A 20,400-nucleotide genomic window follows, 5' to 3' on the forward strand; every position below is an offset into this window, starting at 1 on the left:
TGACAAAAGTAGGATGGTGATATAGCCCCTCATATCAGACACCACCAGTTCTTCCAGGACCCCACCCTCCAAATGAAGTGAACAGCACAAGTCCCTGCTTGTCAGCTGTAAAGGTTGTTGGACTACTACATAAAAGGAATGTGTAACTGACTTCAGGTCATTGCATGTTTGCGCGCTCTTTAGTATACAGCTATTTATATGTTTATTTTGTGTAAAGAATAGCTGAGTTCCTTGTGAAAAAATGATCTTGTAAGACCTTTAAAAACAAATAATCAAGGTATTTTTTTCTTCTTTATGTAATTATTGCAAAAATGAACACTGTAAACTGCAATCCATGTTGGTCAGAAGCTGCATTTGAACTTCCATATTTTGTTCATGAGAGGAATACAAACTTCAACTCTACTGATGCCACAAAAGTTTCAGACTGAAACTTCATCCCCGATGGACACTGCACAAAATATCATATAGGGCACACCACAAAATGCAATGTAAACGTTTTTTTCTTGGAAACTTGGAACCATAAAAACACTTGAGGAAACTGTTGACAGAAACTGAGACGTGATCATTGTGCTGAGGTTTGAACATGAACTTTCTTCTCTTACTGAGAAGTACTAGCACTTATGACTGTCATTAATGAGTAATACCACAGTCAGTATAATTTCTGATTAGTTTTTTTTTATTTATTTTTTTTTTTTTATGGAGCTACAGGTGACAGCAGAAGACAGAGGAAAGGAAAGATTATTTGACTTTGGGACACCAGAGCATATGCTTTCAGTGAAAAGCAATTATTTTTTCAATTTTTCAAGCTGTTTTGAGTTTTAATAACGTAACCATGGATGGGGTCTGTCTGTCTATGCAGGTATTTAATTTGTGCACACATTCTCATATTTAGGTGTTCAGTGCACTGCAATCCTTTCTAACTGCTTTGATATCATGCTGGCAGCAGTGCATACAGGAGGCCATTATGAATATTTCACAGGCTCTCCCTGTAGACTGCTCCTTCTTCCTGCCTTTTCTCCTCCCCCTTTCTCTGACCCATGTCCCACTGTCTCTCTCTCTCTGACCCACTTCCCTGTGGAGGTCTTTAGAGCCCATTAGGGATGCCATCAAAGCATTCGTTACAGGCTGCTCAAGATGCGTGCAGGTCTGTCTCGTTATAAGAAAGAGCCTCTGATTGCAAACTAGACAGCCACTTCTACCTTATGCACAGCATACTGTGCATAAGTATTGTTTATAGTGCTCTGGCACTAAACTTTTACTAAATCGTTAATCAATAGGTAGCAGACTGTTAGCATAACATCTTTTAGAATAATTAATTATTTTCCTGTTAATAGTAGTATTCTGCAGTGTCTGTTGGTAGTAAAAAACAATATTCATCCTAAGACACACATTCTGTTTTTCCTCCTATAGGCTGCTTCTCAACCTTCTGAAACCTTCCTTCATTGTATTCCTCCTGTGTGAATGGCTGCAGCATGGTATTTTTGTTCAGGCCTGAAGTGAAAATGGATTAACAAAACCTTTTTCCTAAGCAAAATTTACAATTTGCAAAAGTGTCACTGTGATAAAGGCCTACTTCTTTTTTTTTTTTTTTTTTTTAACTCGTATTTGTAATTACATCCAGCTAATTTCAGCTAATTGTTCCCAAAATGTCATTGTCCTGCACATCTTCTGTTCAAGAAGCTTTGAAGACCAATCAGGCCTAGATGTTAGCACTATTCTGGGTGCAATGTAGGCGTTCTTCAACAAACTTAGTCGATCTCTTCTCTCTGCTTCCTTTCAGCAAGGAATGTGAACAGGTGAGAGCTCAGCTCTGCTGCTTACAGTCAAATGAGTACAGACTGACTGTTTGACCCAGTGAACAGAGTGCCTTTATTCCTTCTCCAACTCTGCTCTTGCTGTGAAGGATTCCCTCTGCTCTTTCAGGTCTTGTGAGAGTGTGTGTCTGCAAGTTAAAGTGTCCAGTGAAACCTTTTTAGTTCACTGCTGATGATGTCTGCTGTAGTTGGATACCTGTTTTCATCTATGCACCTTCTTAAAATCTGTATCAAAAGTGAGCAGATCTGGTAGTGCACTGAAGTTGGAGACCATTTCTTTAATTCTAACACGTATAATGGCCCTGTGTTATAGCCAACTTATTTTTATGAGAAGAAGAGGAAACCGTAAAGGAACTGATGTGTTTCTGTAGCTTATGATGCTCTGTGACAGTGAATGCTAAAAATAAACTAATGCTGTAAAACATGATGGTAGATGCAGACCTGCACAGCAGAAATCAGTTAATGTAATTTAAGGTATGTTGCATAGTAGGCACACTGTCAAATGAAACATGCTGGTTCTGAATATTTCGTGGACAGAGCCATGAGCTCCTGTCACATGCTGAAGATTAAGCCTGGCTCAGCAGCAACCTGAGAAAAAGCCTAGCACAATCAAACTCTATGGACTATCAGCACTGACATCTTTACTTCAGTTTTACTAATCTTGATATTTCCCGGCAGTCTCAGGAATAGTCTAACCTCATACTTGACTTCAGCGTGCATTGTGTTTTTGCATTAAGTTGTCCCTGTGATAAAGCTGAGGCTATCCCAGGTTTTAATGTGCTCAGCAGTAAAATGTCTTCTGTAATCTTCACTTCCTGCTTTGAGCTGAGTTTTGTTTCCTGTCCTTTGACCAAGCAGAAGCTGGCTGACCTCATGTGTTTCACCCAACTGAAAAAAGATTAGGCAAGGTTTCACGTACTCAAAGTGGGCCGAAGTAAAGAGAACAAACTGTTGTATGATGTTATCACTTAAAGTGGTTTAATTTGTTTGTGCCAATTTATGCTGGATGAAACATGCTTAAAAAGTTTTGATTTTCTAAGTCAAATTCTGTGTTACGGTTCCCCCTTAGTACTGACTGTCAGCTGCCTGAATGCTACAACAAGACTGAGTGAAAACATGGTTTACATTTTATCAATGCAATTTAGTCCTTGCAAAACAAAACATTTTTACAAGAAGTTGCAGTGGTAAAAATGTTTTATTTTTGACTTGCTGTTTACTGTGTGATTTTGGTGTTGCTACATAGAAACTGCCACCAAGATCTTAACACTGCATGCTTATGGCTTCAGACTATGGCCAGACATCGGATAAGAGATGAGGATAAGAGAAGTGATAGGAACAAATGCGTTGACTTTATGCTTGGGAGGGTGTCTGGACAAGGCTTCATGTCGATTTCTATGTTTTACATATATGTTAACGTCTTCAAGTTTAGTTTTGAATTTGTTAAATTTAAACCCACATGTGCACCATCATTTATAAACATGGTTAAATAATAAACTCTTCATCTGGAGGCCCAGCTGCAGAGTGATGCGGGTTTCTATGTCAACAATTTAATCTTTAAATTGTCTGACGATAATATGGGCTAAAAATAAAAAGCATTAGTGCTGATAAATTTTTCAGTTACATTATATTTTACATTATTCCCTCTTCTTATTAGCAACTGCCAGCCCACACGGGAAATTAATTTTCTTTTTTTTTTCTTTTTTCTTTCATTAAACACCCCATTGGGTTTTGATTGACTATAATATTCATAACATGATTGTTTTCATGGAAAGTCTGATTTCAGTTTGGAATGGAGCTTAACATACTGTATATCTTGTGTTTTTCAGCTACCACTGGTGAGGTCTCTTCTTCCTCTGGCTCATCTGCCTGCCTGACCTGAACTCGCCCCCATCTAGCTCAGCCTCACCCAGCCCTCACCCTCACCCTAAACCAAGCCTTAGCCTAAAGCCAACCGCACTTCCTCCCTCTTCTCCCAGCTTCTTCTACTTCTTTCTCCCAATTTTTAACACTGCACCATGGCAGGGCGAGGTGGACCAGCACGGACCAACGGCACTGCAGCAAGCAACAAGATCTGCCAGTTTAAGCTAGTGCTGTTGGGGGAATCAGCGGTGGGAAAGTCCAGCTTGGTGTTGCGCTTTGTCAAAGGCCAGTTCCATGAGTACCAGGAGAGCACCATTGGAGGTGAGGGTTACTTTTTCGATTCAAAGAATAGTCTCTGCTCTGAGTCATGCTTTAATGGCATCATAGTCGCATATCTCTTTAGGAAAATTACCTCAGTCTGTCAAAGGCAAGACAGTCATTTGCCCTACACCTGCGCTGTGTGTGCAGTCAAACTGTGTAGGTGTACAGTACATTATTACACACCCAATTTTCATCCCGTCTTTTGAAGGAACTATATTATAATTCTCATGAATGCATGACAGTTTTGTACTCTCTAAAAATTTCTCAACATGTCAGATAACACAACATGAGTGATGGAGCAGCATTTTGATTGATTTTGTGGAAACAAATTACATTTCGTAATAGTTTTTGACAGAAATTTGATGAAGATATAAAAAAAAAAAAAAAAAGACTTCAGACTGTCTTCTGTAAATACCAGTTCTTAGGCAGCAGAGGAGGGAGGTTACATGAAACAGGAAGGAATTGAGACAACAGTGGGGATTTCCTGGACCTCCTATATATGAGTGGAGAAGATGAAAAAGATGAATATGACATATAAATATGGTAAACTGTCGGTGACTTTGAAATTTTTCAAAGTGGTGGAATTAAAGGTGTTGGTTTCCCTACATTATGGTGACTTCAGCCTGAAGGCTAGAGAAGTAAACTTTCAACTGGGACGGTACAAGTGCAAATGCTCAGTCCTGCTGGAATAACAACAGTTACAGGTTTTCTTTTTTTTATCAGCATGCTGGATTTAACAGTTCGTAAGTAAATACAAAAATGTTGACCAGCTAATGATGATTTTGCAGAGTAAGTGATGATGACTAAATCATTCATCGTTGTCAAGAACAGAAATCAATTTTAAATAATTTAACCAAAAAAGAGCAAAGTAGGTGCAACATATTTGTGCTTCTATTTGTTTGAGAAAACTTTTTTTACAGCCGAATTCCCAATTAAGCTCATTTCCATGTTTTTCTGTTTCTGTTGTCAGACAACAGAGCAAGAATGAAATAGTGACTGAAAAGCCCATTAAGACGACATGTTAACCAGCAGTTACTTCCAAGCCATTTCCAAGCCACTGCTCTGCACTGCTAAAATCCATTGTCTGACAAAATCACCATACATACAAGTTAAAGACAACAGCTGTGCTGTGATTTCGGCTATATTTACTTGTAAAATGATGGCTCAAAGAGAAAGTTAGAAGCTCATTCACATCTGTGTCAGCTGCTGTGAGTTCAACTGAATGAGACGCAGTGAGAGGCGTGCGTGCAGAGGGAAAACACGACCACCCGCTCACGGGGGAATACTGGTGACTCTCTTCTACGGAAAGTAGCTAAGGTTTCTCCAAACAGTCGCTAGATTTGTTGCTTGGTGCTTCTGTGACGAAAAGTCACTAAAGGGGTGAGAAAAGTCACGAAATCCAGCTACAAAGGCACTAAATTGGCAACACTTTCTGGAAACACCCCCTGTGGACACCATAGAAGTCGTTTGAGCCAATTCATCTTGAAAGAGCAAACGATCAATGGGGAACTCCAACACTTAGTTGGCCGACTAATGGTGTAACCTCAGTACTCGCTTGATCACTCAGTCAGTCATGGACATTCCCGTTTATAGGGCCAGTCCCGCTGTTGCGTCCAGGCAAAAAAATGTAAGACCTTAAGTCTGTCTGGAGATCAAAGCCGCTTATTTTATTTTCACTTGATATAAGAACATGTTGTCCACAACCCTTATAAACATTAAATAATAAAAGGATTGTTCGTCATAAATATGGCCCACTATTAATCAAGGAAAATGCTTAAAATTTACATCCCTAAATACACCATCTAATGTAATGCTATGAAGACATTGACAATTTCACTGGCGACAGAACTTCTTTTAGTTTAATTTCTTTTTTCTTTTATCTTGAAACGACTTTTTTTTTTTTTTTCCAGGTTTCCTGTGCCAGGTTGCTCATGAATAACGTGGCATAAGGATGTAGGAACAGGATGTTAACTGCTTATACTAGCCAAAGACTCAAAATGAGTCAGCATTTTTTATTTCTACTGAACTGCTAGGGAGGTGAAGGCCTGGTCAAAGATTACAAAGCTTTAAACTATGTGCTATGCTTGTGAGTGCTCAGTTTCCTTCGTCATGTGACATTCAGCTGAGTAAACGAGTTGTATGAAGTTGTGCTTCCTCTTGCCGTTCATAAGCTACAGTATACATGATACAGAATACACTGTATATTTTTGCTTTCTCCATGTGTATTTTCACTATTATTTTCTCTTCTGAAATTGTTTTATTAATTTTTGTGACCCCAGTCAGTTCTGAAGGGGTAAAGTTGTCTCCAGCAGTGCCAACAACCAACTGCTGGATGGTTTTCCCCTTATAGTAGCGTGGTCAATATAGCACCATATCTCACCAAATTTAATTTAATTCTTCTTTTTTGTCTTTTTATAATTCCAGTGACTGTGTGAATTTCCTTAGTTTTTCATCATAGCCTTAACCTTTGCATTTTAAAGCTTAAATATTAATTTTAGCCCTGTAGATAACAAGTCTGTGATTTTCTGCTATCTGCATCCCTTCTCTCTTTCAAAAAAGATTCATTTCTATTATGTCTTCTTCCAGCTGCCTTTCTCACACAGACGGTATGTTTGGATGATACAACAGTCAAGTTTGAGATCTGGGACACTGCAGGACAGGAACGGTATCACAGCTTGGCACCTATGTACTACAGGGGAGCCCAGGCCGCCATCGTGGTCTACGATATCACCAACACAGTAAGTTAACTGGAGCGTGGCAGGAAATCAACCAAGACTCTCAAAAGTCTTATTTCATTAGTTTGCTGACCCTTGTTTTCCAGCCTGGGTTGATGATTGCTAAATTCAGCAGACAGCTACAGACCCTTGCTCTTTTAACTCTTACAGTCAAATTTAACAATTAAAACTTGCATCAGTGATTTAAAGTTTAAAACACGTCACACTTTTTTCTTCTTCTTCTTCTTCTTCTTTTTTTTTTTTTAAAGGATACATTCACGCGTGCAAAGAACTGGGTGAAGGAGCTCCAGCGACAAGCCAGCCCGAACATTGTTATTGCACTGGCAGGGAACAAAGCAGACCTGGCCAACAAGAGAGCTGTAGATTTCCAGGTAAAGAGAAAATTTTTCAGTCTGATGTTGAAGTTTTTCTTTAATGATATTGTTGAATAGAAAAATGTACGCTGCCAAATGGCCCATAGATACATCTGTGTTGTATTCATTTCTTTAGGACGCACAAGCATATGCAGATGACAACAGTTTGCTCTTCATGGAGACCTCAGCCAAGACTGCTATGAATGTCAATGAGATTTTTATGGCTATAGGTAAGTGATCCCCAGCATTGACACACACATTTTACTGTCTTGCAGAGCTGCAAGAATTAGTTTATCAAATGAAATGAGTCTGTTACTATTATGACAAATAATGCTTAATTCTAGGGCTGCGACTATTAGTTATTTTCATTATTGATGAATCTGCCCATTATTTTCTTGATTAATTGATTAATTTTTTGGTTTTTAATTGTCAGGAAATAATGAAAATGCACAGGATACTTTCCTAGAGCTCAGGGTGGTATCTTCAAATTCCTTATTCTATCCAACCATCAGTCAAAAACCCAAAGTTTTTACTACTTTAGTGTCAAATATATGACACAGAAAAGCAGCAAATCCTCAAATTTTAGAAGTTGGACCAAGAGAACGTTTGTCATTTTGCTTAAAAAAATTACTTAAACAGTTAATTAATTATCAGATTAATATTTTTTCGATTTGGTACTTTTCTTTAATTTGCATAACAGTAAACTTAATGTCTTTGGGTTTCAGGCTGTTGGTCACAAAACAAGATACCTAACGACGTCAACTTAGGCAGTTTTCTAATGTTTTATAGAAAAAACATTTAATCAAGAAAATAATTGACAGAATGGCTAATGACATGGCTGTTAGTTGCAGCTCTACTGTCAAATTACCATAGTGCAGAAATGAATGCATTATACTGCTACCCCACAACAGCCAAGAAGCTTCCTAAGAACGAGCCTCAGGGTGGAGCGGGCGCTGGTGGAAGAGCCAGGGTCGGCGTGGACCTGCAGGAAGCTGCACCACATGGCAGAAGTAGCCAGTGCTGTGGGGGCGGGAACTAACCAACACAATGAGTCAGCTGATCCAACCAATCTACAGCTTTGATCAACCAGACCAGATGTTAGCCAACTGTCAAACAATCTCCCATTGGTCAAACCAAACCATGGTCCGACCAACTACCCTATCAGCACCAATTAACTGTTTGGTAAATGAGTCCACTGGCCAGTAGACTGCCAGACCCCACTGATGGTTCCAACTGATGAACCAACCAACAGACCAAGAAATCAACCAACAGGCTTATTTACAGAATCATGTTGTAACCCCAGGACTTGCCAATCCATGACCTCTCTATTGATGATGGACACTTGACGTCACCTTATGGGAAAAAATGTCCCACTCTTGGAGGAGAGAGAGAAAAAAAAAAAAAAAAAAAAAAAAAAAGATCAGTCATTACATATTGCACTTATGAGGGCCAACTTGCTCACCTTTGTTTCTGTATTTGTGTAGAGAAAAAAAAAAAAAATAGCGCAACAGGAAGGAATATAAGCAGGGCTCATTGGCCCTGTCCCTTCTCTTCCAGCCTCTGCTTTCCCATGCGCCATACATTTCTAAAGGGTTTCCATCATGGTCTCATGACACTGTTAAAGCTCAAATCCAGGTGCATGCCACAGTCCTTCACTTTTCTGTCTTCTTCCTGGTTAGCTTCCTGGAAAAGATGAGGAGAGAAGGTTCATAACAGGAGAACGGGAATGGACAGATATTTCTTTCTTGATAGAGCTGTGTAGATGGAATTATTACATCGTTATTGTTCTCACTATTATTACTTCAAGCTCTTCTGACTGTTCAGTACGATTTTAAAGCATAGACTTTAAGGTTTTACAATCATCCATCTATGTTATCATACCATATACAGTAAATAGTACTCTATTACATTGTCACCCATAAGTAATTTTAGCATTAATGTAATGTTTTTGAATCATCAGTGTACAATGACAAATGCATAAAGCAAGATTAGTTTTTCTTTTGACCAAAATCACAACTGTGTATTGAAAACATATTGCTGTATTTGTATCAGAGTTTTCAAGTTTATAATCAATCAGTAGTTATTGTCAAAACAGTATCATCCCAATCTCTACATGATGATTTGTCAACCTTAATTATTTTGTGGATTTTTTTTTTTTTTTTTAAATGTCTTAATTATTTTCCTGAAGATCTATGGTATTAAATGCACTGGTTCTGTCTCATCATCTTTGTGAATTGAGATGTTATCCTCTTCCTTTCCTGTTTCATTTCTCTCTTTATTTTTACTCTCGTATCAGGGAGGGATTGCTTTCAGCAGTGCTGTCATCCTGTTATGGCATCAAGAACTAGCACAACAATACCTGCACAGCAGCCACTGCTGTTGGCTTGGGGGGATAAAGGGGAGGGTGGGGTCATGGGTAGAGAAGGAAAAAAAATGGGTAATTTTATGAATAAACAAGGGGAAGGTTGTTTTTTTTTTTTTTTTTTTGTGTATACCTGTTTTAATTATTTCATCTAAATTTAAACAATAACTCAGCTTTTGTCATTTTTGATAACTAGTGACAACCAGCAGTGATTATTCTTTAGTATTTAAACCAGCTTTTACAAATTTGGATTGGAATCAGCAGTGTGCGACAGTCAAAAATGTATGGAATTTGTGCAGCCTACCACAAGTTGGCCGTGCACTAACCATTGTTCAGTTCTTACATTCCTCTTCTTACTGTTTCTTTCCCATCAGAGGTTCAGGTTTACCAGGAGTCTTTTTAAAATTAGTCTTTAAACCCAACTGGTTTCATTTTCTTGGCTAAAATTAATGACACCAGCTGGATTCAATTTACTGGAAGGTCATTTGGTATTTTCTCAAATTCTCGAAATAAATTTGTTACCGATTAAGTCTTGAAAAATTGACACTAATTTTAATGCTACTGCAAGACATCAGGAAGTCTGTTAATTTTAGAATGAAAAAAGGTTTATGTGTCTTGTTCTCTCTTGGGCTTGTAGTTAAGCTTACTGAAGATGTTTTTAACTCATGTAAATGGGGAAAAAAAATATTACAGTGCTAACAAAGGTTTAGCCAAGGTTTGTATAAATTTTAAACATTATATATATATATATTATATATATATTTATATATCTCTATATAGATAGAGATATCTAAATAGATATAGATACAGATATATAGAGATAGAGATAGATAGAACTAGATAAAGATGTTCATATGTTATATGAACTTCAGTTCATATGAAAAAAACTTTGAACTATGTAAATAAAATAATAAAATCTATATAAATAATAAATTAATTTTGTACTTGAATTCAGGTTGTACCAGTGATCGACATTTGCATTTTGCTGATTTAATAAAAAAAAAAAAAACAACTACATTATCCATTATTATCACCGCGGGCGAGGCGTGTTGCTTTCAATGGCACTTAGTATGCTGGGGTCCCCAAGGTAGTGTTATTACAACACCTGTGTAGCAGGTCAGGCCACGGAACAAATCGTTTGTGTTGAATCGTGTCTTACGTGAGACTGGTGAGTCTACCCGAGGCAGATATACTGACATTTTTATTGAATCTTTTCATATATTTAAATAATAATAAAAAAGACTCCATTGTAATATAGTAGTATTTACTGCAGGGCTTTTTTTTTATTGGAATCAATTGCATGATGAGAGGCTCTGTAGTTTGCTGACAGGAATGAACATTATTAAATACAGAAGCTCTTATTAGTACTAACATTACTGATTGCCCTCATCGATAACTCTAAAGAATGTAAATAGCATCAGAATTAGCGTGAACAATTTACATTTATAATAATTTCTGATATTTCTTTTTCCGAGTGCTTCAAATGTTACCTTTAATTTGATATTTGAAAGTGTATATATATATATAGATATATATATATATCTATATATATATATATTAACGCCAGTTTGACAATATTATATGTTGCAGTTCCTCACCAGAAGGCAAAACGACTGATTTCCTGTCCTCTGCTTGTCACGGTGAGTCACTACAACCGCGCCCCACCGGCATCAGGGCAGAGACAGAAGCGCAGTAATACTTTCGGTTAAAACCATCAAACATAAGACAGCGCTGGAAAGAGTCGTGGCGACCACCAACCCAAATCTGGTTAGTTAGTTAAAGTCATGACGATTAGCCAGGGGTGTAGTTACGCGAAATGGCCACTGGAGAGCGCTGAACACACGATTAAAAGAAAATCTGAAAAAGCTATTCCCACTTCTGAACACCGCTCGGGTCCTGTCGCTCGAATTTTCCGACAGCCGGTGAAGGCAACATACGAGCTAAACCGGAGCTAGAGGACGAGTCTAGCAGCGTGGATATGTCGGATCCGGCGGCGCAGGCCTTGCAACCCCGGCTTCTCCAAGCCCAATCTACTGGGTCAGCTGGGTCCAGTACTGCCGCGTCAGGCTCCGGGCCGGGGCACAGTGATCCGGCCAGACCGGGACTTAGCCAGCAACAGCGCGCAAGCCAGAAGAAAGCCCAAGTCCGAGCTTTCCCACGGGCGAAAAAGCTTGAGAAACTTGGCGTATTCTCTGCATGCAAGGTAGCTAGCTTAGCTAGCCAAAGTTCACCACAACAAAGCACTCTCAGGCTACTATTACTATTTGTGTATGTGGGGTAGCAGTCAAGACACCGCAAGCATTAACATAAACAAATATCTTAACGAGCTAACGTAATTGTTAACTTTCGCAGCTAGCTAGCCGCAGTCTCCGGAAACTTGCATTATTCACATTAAATCTCCGAAGATGCATTTATTAACAGCTAGCTTAATTGTTTAGTCATTCATTGACGTACAAAGCCAGCAGTTGGCTTGATGTTTAAATCGCTTTATTCGATGTTCAGCCGTTTTTTGTTTGTTTGTTTGTTTTTTTGTGCCTGTTCTCAGGCTAGTGACACATGCAAGTGCAATGGATGGAAAAACCCAAATCCACCATCAGCAACACGTATGGACCTGCAACAACAAGCAGCCAGCCTGAGCGAGCCGTGCCGCAGCTGTGGACATGCCCTGGGTACAAACAGCTTTCACACATCCTCCGGCACTCCTCTGCCCTTCACCCACTAACAAACAAAGCTGTATGCCAGCGACTTCTTATTTTTTTTAACACTACCAGTTTGCACTTTGACGTAGCCATATGTATGTTTTATTTAATGCCTCGTCTACAGCTGACCATGTGTCCCACTTGGAGAACGTGTCTGAGGATGAGATTAACAGGCTGCTGGGGATGGTGGTGGATGTGGAGAACCTTTTTATGTCTGTGCACAAAGAGGAGGACACTGATACCAAACAGGTCTACTTCTACCTTTTCAAGGTAAGCAAAGATGCGTCTCACATCACTGTAACAGATCAACCAGTAATGACCGAGCCCATTTGCAAGATATTGAACTTCCACCTGCCCACCTTTTTTAGGCACGATAACTTAGTTCAGTGTCATAGTTCAGCATTAGACATTGTTCTTAATTTCTACCCTCTTTGCCTTAGCTGCTAAGGAAATGCATCCTTCAGATGAGCCAGCCAGTCGTAGAGGGATCCCTTGGAAGTCCACCCTTTGAAAAGCCCAACATTGAGCAGGTGAACATGAAACTAAAAGCATGGGCATGCTTCTCACAAGTTTCTTCATATAGATTGCTAGGATGCAGCATCATCACATCTCACATTTGTCTAATTCTGTCTCATAATTCTTTTTTAATCTTGTGTTTCTTTACATTCCAAAGGGTGTTTTGAATTTTGTTCAGTACAAGTTCAGCCACCTGGCACCAAAGGAAAGGCAGACCATGTTTGAATTGTCAAAGATGTTCCTCTTGTGCCTAAATTACTGGAAGTTGGAGACACCAACGCAGTATCGCCAGCGCACACAGAAAGACGATGGGACGTCATACAAAGTAGACTACACCCGGTTTGTGAATGTTTCGTAATTTAAGAAAGCAGTTGATCATGCCATTGACTTGTTTTTATGGTAAATGGTCGATATAAAGGCCGGTACATGCTTTTATTGGCTATAATGATGCTTTTGTCAGTTTGTACAATAGCAGTGTTTTTGCTTATGATTCCCAGGTGGCTGTGCTACTGCCATGTCCCCCAGAGTAACGACAGCCTACCGCGCTATGAAACAACCCAGGTGTTCGGCCGCAGCTTGCTCAAGTCCATCTTCACCGTGACCCGACGCCAGCTCCTGGAGAAGTTCAGAGTGGAGAAGGATAAACTGCTGCCAGAGAAACGCACGCTCATCCTCACACACTTCCCCAAGTAAGGGCAGACTCTAGAACTTTGTCTATGTTTCTGTCTGTGTGTGTGTGTGTGTGACTGACTCTAACCCTTAATGACAAAGAAATGCCTCTAAATATTTAGATTCAGTGGATCAGCCCTTTTCATCTTTTATCCCATTCTTTGGAGTCTATGCCACTTTAAAATTAGGAAAATGATTTCAGTTAGTGTCATGGTTTTCAGAATCTGTATCTGCTATGACTGATGTGTGTAAGAAAAAAGGTCAGGTATATGTATCGACTTCAAAAAGCTCATCCAAGATTATTGTGGATTTGCATTTGTGCACAGGCATAATGGGCAATGGTCAAGCAGGGTAAATCCCTAGATTCATCTGTGGGAGACCCGTCGTTGTTTATTACATTTGTACTTGTGTGTCATCAGGTTTCTGTCCATGCTGGAGGAGGAAATCTATGGCGAGAATTCACCCATCTGGGAGGCTGACTTCACCATGCCTGCCTCCGATGGCACACAGCTGGGACATCAGACAGGTGAGGAAGGATGTACAGCCTGGTATGACCTTTTTAGTGGGATGAGACCAGACGTCATCGTGTTTTGGACAGCCATAAACAATAAGTTCTATTCTCAAATCATCACTCAGGTCACTTGACCATGGGGCTGTAGAGATACAGCTATTCTCAAGTAGAAATTAAAGATATCACAGATGCTGGAAAACTTCAACTCTGAGTAAAGACATTTTCATATGAGTTAGTGTTTCACAGTTTGTACTCAATTATTTGCACCTTGGTGTGTCTCCATTGCAGTGATCAGTCCTGCTGCAGTGTCTGGCTCCCCTGCTCTGTCTAAAGGTCTGAGCAGCATCTCCTCTCTGGGCAGCATGGACACTGGAGGTGCAGAGCCCATCACAGGTCTGTGAGCACTGCTCTGCTCTGATTCTTTTCTTTTTTTTTTTTTTTGATTACCTTTGTTTCATTTTCTCAGTAGCTACAGTGGGACTCTCATGAAGTTAAATGACTATATGTAGGATTGTTTAACATTGAATGCCGCTGTAAAACACTCAACACACACCTGCAACTGCATTCTTAAATACACACTCACCAAGCACTTTATTAGGAACACCATACTAATAGTGGGTAGGGCCTCAGTTCTTCGTGGCCTGGATTCCACAAGATGTTTTAAACGTTCCTTTGAGATTCTGGTCCATGTTGATATGATTGATTGCATCACATCATGTTTGCAGATTTGTCAGCTGCACATTCATGCTGCCAATCCCCTGTCCTACCACATCCCAAGGGTGTTCCGTTGGATTCTGATCTGGTGACTGGGAGGCCGCTGAAATAAACTGAACTCACTGTCATGTTCATGAAAACAGTTTGAGACAATTTTTGCATTGCGACGTGGTGAATTATCATGTTGGAAGTAGTCATTAGAAGATGGTAAATTGTGGCCATAAAGTGATGCACATGGTCAGCAGCAATACTCAGATAGGCTGTGACGTTCAAACCATGATTGATTGGTATTAAAGGGGCCCAAAATGTGCAAGGAAAACATTCCCCACACCATTACACCACCACCACCAGTCTGGACTGTTGACACAAGGCAGGTTGAGTCCATTTGCATTGCACTGCTGCCAGATTGACTGTCTGATTGGATAATTGCATGAATAAGCAGGTGTGCATTGCTTTGACCTGAGAAATGTCGCCGTCTCAGGAGAGAAACGTAAACTTCCGGAGGCGTTGACCTTGGAGGATGCTAAGCGGATACGTGTGATGGGAGACATTCCTATGGAGCTGGTCAATGAAGTTATGATGACAATCACTGACCCTGCTGCTATGCTTGGACCAGAAGTAAGTCATTTAATCTCAGGTTATATGTTAAGATGAAAGTACCATATACCATTTTGTTACAAATTCACACCGTAGTACCGCTGTTGTATATGTTATGTATGTGTTTACATTGATAGACTAATCTGCTGACGCCAAACGCTGCCCGTGATGAGACTGCCAGGCTGGAGGAGAGGCGGGGCATTATAGAGTTCCATGTCATTGGAAACTCACTTTCCCAGAAGTCCAACAAGAAGATCCTGATGTGGCTGGTCGGCCTGCAGAACGTCTTCTCTCATCAGTTACCTCGCATGCCCAAAGAGTACATCACAAGACTGGTGTTTGACCCGTAAGTAGGTATTCTGATACCACTACTTGGACATCACCGGATACCTTTGCACTGTACTGACATGTCACACTTATACAGGAAGCACAAGACCCTAGCCCTTATCAAAGATGGCCGCGTCATCGGAGGCATCTGTTTTAGGATGTTTCCCACTCAGGGATTCACAGAGATCGTCTTCTGTGCTGTGACATCCAATGAACAAGTTAAGGTACATAATAACCATTTACTCCCATGAGAGATGTGGTGGTCCAAATGGACTAATAATAATAAGGTGCTTGTCCACACTTTTCCATTTGTTGTAGCTTCTATTAGCGTGTCCACTTGTAGTTGCAAAAGCAAAAAAAAAAAAAAGGCTGCCAACTTTATACTACCGACTTGGTACTTTAATTATTTTCAGTATGATTTGTGTTGTAAGAAACTGCTGTGGATTGGCTGGTTTATAAAGAATACCATGGTCTTATAAAGTTTTAGTCTTACAAACCTTTTATTCTGTTTGCTAAAGAACCATACAGTAATTTTCCCATCCGTCTTACAGTAACTCCACTTTACCTTTAACATAAAAAGCGCTGGTATTTGGTAAAATCCAGTTTTTTCAAATTGTCTTCTCTCTGGTCTTTTGAATATAAGGGCTACGGTACCCACCTGATGAACCACCTGAAGGAGTACCACATCAAACACAACATCCTCTATTTCCTCACTTACGCTGATGAGTACGCCATTGGCTACTTCAAGAAGCAGGTACTGCAGGCATGACCAGTACATTAGCTCTGTCCTCTGTTCTCTCCTGCTATCTTGTCCGTTCAGTAATTTGGTCTTTCCTCCCAGGGCTTTTCCAAAGACATCAAAGTGCCGAAGAGTCGATACCTGGGATATATCAAAGACTACGAAGGAGCGACCCTCATGGAGTGTGAGCTGAACCCGAGAATCCCCTACACTGAGCTCTCTCATATCATTAAAAGACAGAAAGAGGTAGGTGAGGCTGTGGGATCTTCTCGTTAAAGCAAAGACCTGTTTCCTGCTGCTGATCTGGGGTTTTAAAAATCACATAAACCCTGAAATTGTTCTATCAGATCATTAAGAAGCTGATTGAGAGGAAACAGAGCCAGATCAGGAAGGTTTACCCAGGTCTCACCTGCTTCAAAGAGGGAGTACGACAGATCCCAGTAGAGAGCATTCCAGGCATAAGTAAGTGTTTGTTTTTGTCTACAATGAAGAAAAAATATTTTTTTAAAACGGCATTATCATCTTACTTACAAGGCTTTGTCTTCTAGGAGAGACAGGCTGGAAACCCAGTAACAAGGACAAAGGGTAAACTCTGCATATATTTTTAAATCAAATTTGTAGTGTTTAGATGCTTGTGTACTTGCTGATGTAATAATCACGTGTGTTGGAGGAGCAACATGATTGGAACCAGGACGTGTTTTTCCTGTTTACTTAGACATTTTTTTTTAGTTAGCTTGGTGAAAGGTACAGTCCTTAGAAGCCCAGCAATAATAGCATGGTGGACAAAACACCACACGAATGAAAAACCACTGTGTGTAGAACTTTTTTGTGATAATAAGAGGGGGAAGTGACATGAGTGTCTGTCTGCAACATTGTCTTGATTGTGAAAGGACATTTTCAAATTCTACACCAAGTAGCTGTAATGCAAAATTAAAATTAAATGTAGTGTAGTATACAGCTGTAGGAAAAGAAATTCAGTGCCCAGCCTCTAAAGGACGCTGTACATCTAACACAAAGCATCACAGTAAAAGTACACAACAAAATAAAACAGACTGTAAAATTCCTAACATCCACAAAATACCACTACTAAAACAACGTTGGACTGACCTTGTCAATACCTGCAAAAGAAAAATCCATCATTAAAGGTTTGGATACCAAAATATGTGTGGCTCGCGGGCGTGATGAAGGCCCTGTGCTGTGTTGAGGAAGGCCTGAATTGCATTGGAGAGATTGAGTGGGATCCATTACAAATTTATAATTTTACATGTTTTGTAGGAAAGAGGTGAAGGACCCTGACGTGTTGTACAATATGCTGAAGAACCTCCTGGCCCAGATCAAGGTAAGACTCACCCGTTGACACCAGACAGGAACAGACACGCACTAAAGGAGTAACAAGAACGGAAGCTAACCAGGGCTTTGTTTTCTCTTCAACAGACTCACCCTGACGCCTGGCCCTTCATGGAACCCGTGAAGAAATCAGAGGCTCCAGATTACTATGAAATCATCCGCTTTCCCATCGGTGACCGAGCATCTCTTCGATTATACAACTCACATACAACAACTCCTCCTCTTTTTGATTACTTTAACTGCCTGATTATGTCGCAGAAGCTATTCGTTAGTTAAATTATGAGTAGTTTACATTAATTGTCGATCTTTTTTTTCCCGTAGACCTAAAGACCATGACAGAGCGACTGAAGAACCGATACTATGTGACTAAGAAGCTTTTTATTGCTGACCTGCAGCGAATCATCACCAACTGTCGCGAGTACAACCCTCCAGACAGTGAGTACTGCAAGTGTGCCAACACCTTGGAGAAGTTCTTCTACTTCAAATTAAAAGACGGCGGCCTAATCGAGAAATGAACTCCACTACAGAATTATTTACAGACGAGGAGCGACTGTCTCAGCTGCCACATACCTAGATGAAGCACATCACAAGGAAACTATCGCTAGCTATTGTCATATCTGAGTTAATAAAAGGGGTATGTACATGACTGACAAATTTTACAAGGGAATTATTGGACTCGAACAAACATGAGGATTGTTTGGAAATATCAGCGCCAGTAGAGCATTACACATTTCCAAAAATGGCATGACATTTCCCCTTAAAGTTATGTCGTTTTTTTTTTCTTTTCTTTATTCCAGTACTCACAGTGGGCTAATAATCTTAGTAAACATGTTTCATTAAGTGTACCAAAGTTATAGGTCCAAGTTATAACAATGCCACTCTTTCTACCATTATTTATAGTATGATTCACCTGGTTTTGTTGCATTTAATGGCATTTATTCATTCCAATTTGCTTAAAACTCATCACTCCAGCAGGTGTATATGTATGTTTAGAGTTTTTTCACAGAAAACTGGACCTCGGGACCTAAAGCCATGTTGCCTTCCGTTACTGACAGACACTTGAACATCCCGGCCATTTTCATGGGTATAAAGATAAAGGTTCTTTCAAAGGTGAAGTCCTTAAAGCACTTGATAATGAAAGATGTGCAGTACTTTGACTGTTGAGTAGTGCATACACGATTTAAATAGTTGATTGGCGAGAAAATTCATCAAATACAAATCCTGTACATTTGCGTATTGTAGTGCCTCAAAAGTGAGGGTTTGTTGTGTTTCTCTTTTCATTCCAGTGTGTATTGATTATCTTCTGACTGTTGGTCAGAAAAAAGGCAATTATTTATCATCTGGGCTCTAACAACAATAATCTCAATATTCTTCCTTATTCTAAACACGATTGATTATGAAAACATCGTCGCAGATTAACCAATAATGAAAAATAATTGTAGGTTGCAGCACTACTCCTGACTAGTTAGAGAGACTGTTAGACTTGTGTGCTAAGTTAAATCATTTCCCCAATTGTTGCCTGCAAGAAAACACGTTTTCATGTTGACAACAACATAACAGACAATGATTTATACGGTAAATATAAAAACACTGTTTATGCACCATTTTCCACTGGCAGGGTTGTATTCGAGACCATTTAGGATGAGGTCACACATTAGTATAGCTTTTACCATGCTTGCACGTGATACTGTAGCTGTTGGCACTGATTTGTTCTGTAGTACAGTCACATCCACACACATGCTACGTGGTCTATTTCTTGTACAGCCACATTTTTTGTTGTGGTGTCACAGGTTTACTGGATATTCTATGTTAAGTCCCAAACATGGTGGGAGGGAAGCTAACCAGCAGTCCTCATATGGATTTGGGAGCGAAGATAACTCACACCGTACACAAACTGTAGTAGGTGTTTATGCATGGCAGAGAGTTTACAACTTAAATTTAAAAAAAAACAAACAAAAAAAAAAACTATCCAACTTTTAGCCTTTGTTGTTGTTTTTTATTTTATTTTATTTTATTTGTTTGTTCTTTACGGTGTCAGACATTGTAATGAAATGTTGGACGCCTTTCTTTGTTAACCGTCAGTGTCAAACGGAGTGCTTCCTGAGACGCATCCACTTCTTTTGTGAGAAGTAACTGTCCAATGCTGGTTGAGCCTGCTTGTTGAATGTTTCATTGACTTGTGTGTGTTTGTTTGTGTGTGTGTGAGTGGATGTTTATTTTGTACTTGAATCATGACTAGCTTTGAATTACTGAAGTGATGTCAGTGTTGCATTATTCAGGGTTGTCAGTTGCGTATGTGTGTGTTTTTCCTCAGTCTACCTATGCTGCATTTCAGATTTTCTTAGAAGGTAAGTCTGAGTGAACTTCTCACCAGTTTGAGGATGGCTACTGTCTTTAGTTATGATATAAATGCCATTTACTGTAACTAATAATACTGTTCATGACAATAAAGTTTTTTTTTCATAAATAATTCTTAACTGTGCAGGTGATTTCTATACTGGGAGCAAACACCAATTACCAATGGCAAAAAAAGACTAGCAGCAAAGCTAACTTGTCAGTTTACTTGATACTGTTTGTCATGACTTGATTTGAAACTAGCAACAGAATACTCATAACAGGGCAAACATTACGACCAGTGTTGAAGTCATAGGCCTACTCGTGGGTCTGCACTTGCTCTGTTTTGTCATTAAGTCATGTCAATTGTATTTATATAGCCCAAAATAATAATTTTTCCTCAGTGGACTTTACAATCTGTACAACATACCGTTTACAAACCCTTTATCAGTGAAGGAAAAAGGAAGGACGTTCACATCTCATTTCATGTGCAATTAGAGTA

At 39.6% G+C, this 20,400-nt stretch overlaps 2 protein-coding genes across 2 annotated transcripts in view; both read left to right on the plus strand.

Moving 5' to 3' along the window:
- Nucleotides 1-8,501, plus strand: part of rab5c (RAB5C, member RAS oncogene family) — a 10,924-nt gene extending 2,423 nt beyond the window's left edge. The window contains exons 2-6 of the mRNA XM_040119808.1: nucleotides 3,641-3,995; nucleotides 6,582-6,733; nucleotides 6,979-7,101; nucleotides 7,220-7,313; nucleotides 7,995-8,501. Of these exons, the coding sequence (XP_039975742.1) occupies nucleotides 3,830-3,995; nucleotides 6,582-6,733; nucleotides 6,979-7,101; nucleotides 7,220-7,313; nucleotides 7,995-8,122 (663 nt within the window). The 5' untranslated portion in view covers nucleotides 3,641-3,829 and the 3' untranslated portion in view covers nucleotides 8,123-8,501. The remainder of the gene's footprint in view (nucleotides 1-3,640; nucleotides 3,996-6,581; nucleotides 6,734-6,978; nucleotides 7,102-7,219; nucleotides 7,314-7,994) is intronic.
- A 2,835-nt stretch (nucleotides 8,502-11,336) lies between these two features.
- Nucleotides 11,337-20,031, plus strand: kat2a (K(lysine) acetyltransferase 2A). Its single transcript, XM_040123699.1, has 18 exons — nucleotides 11,337-11,648; nucleotides 11,991-12,114; nucleotides 12,269-12,414; nucleotides 12,585-12,674; nucleotides 12,818-12,999; nucleotides 13,158-13,349; nucleotides 13,749-13,855; nucleotides 14,129-14,233; nucleotides 15,036-15,172; nucleotides 15,289-15,497; nucleotides 15,576-15,702; nucleotides 16,122-16,232; nucleotides 16,320-16,463; nucleotides 16,565-16,679; nucleotides 16,766-16,802; nucleotides 17,493-17,556; nucleotides 17,652-17,736; nucleotides 17,886-20,031. Exons 1-18 carry the CDS (start codon nucleotides 11,424-11,426, stop codon nucleotides 18,077-18,079), a joined length of 2,394 nt encoding a protein of 797 aa, XP_039979633.1. The 5' UTR covers nucleotides 11,337-11,423; the 3' UTR covers nucleotides 18,080-20,031.
- The last annotated feature ends 369 nt before the right edge of the window (nucleotides 20,032-20,400 follow it).

This window comes from Xiphias gladius, chromosome 3 (assembly GCF_016859285.1).
Source record: "Xiphias gladius isolate SHS-SW01 ecotype Sanya breed wild chromosome 3, ASM1685928v1, whole genome shotgun sequence".
NCBI classification, from domain to species: domain Eukaryota; kingdom Metazoa; phylum Chordata; class Actinopteri; order Istiophoriformes; family Xiphiidae; genus Xiphias; species Xiphias gladius.

Coding starts and splice junctions, on each gene's coding strand:
- kat2a (XM_040123699.1), top strand. CDS start 11,424: ATGTCGGATCCGGCGGCGCAGGCCTTGCAACCCCGGCTTCTCCAAGCC. Junction 11,649..11,990: donor GCGTATTCTCTGCATGCAAG/GTAGCTAGCTTA, acceptor GCCTGTTCTCAG/GCTAGTGACACATGCAAGTG. Junction 17,557..17,651: donor ACCTCCTGGCCCAGATCAAG/GTAAGACTCACC, acceptor TCTCTTCAACAG/ACTCACCCTGACGCCTGGCC.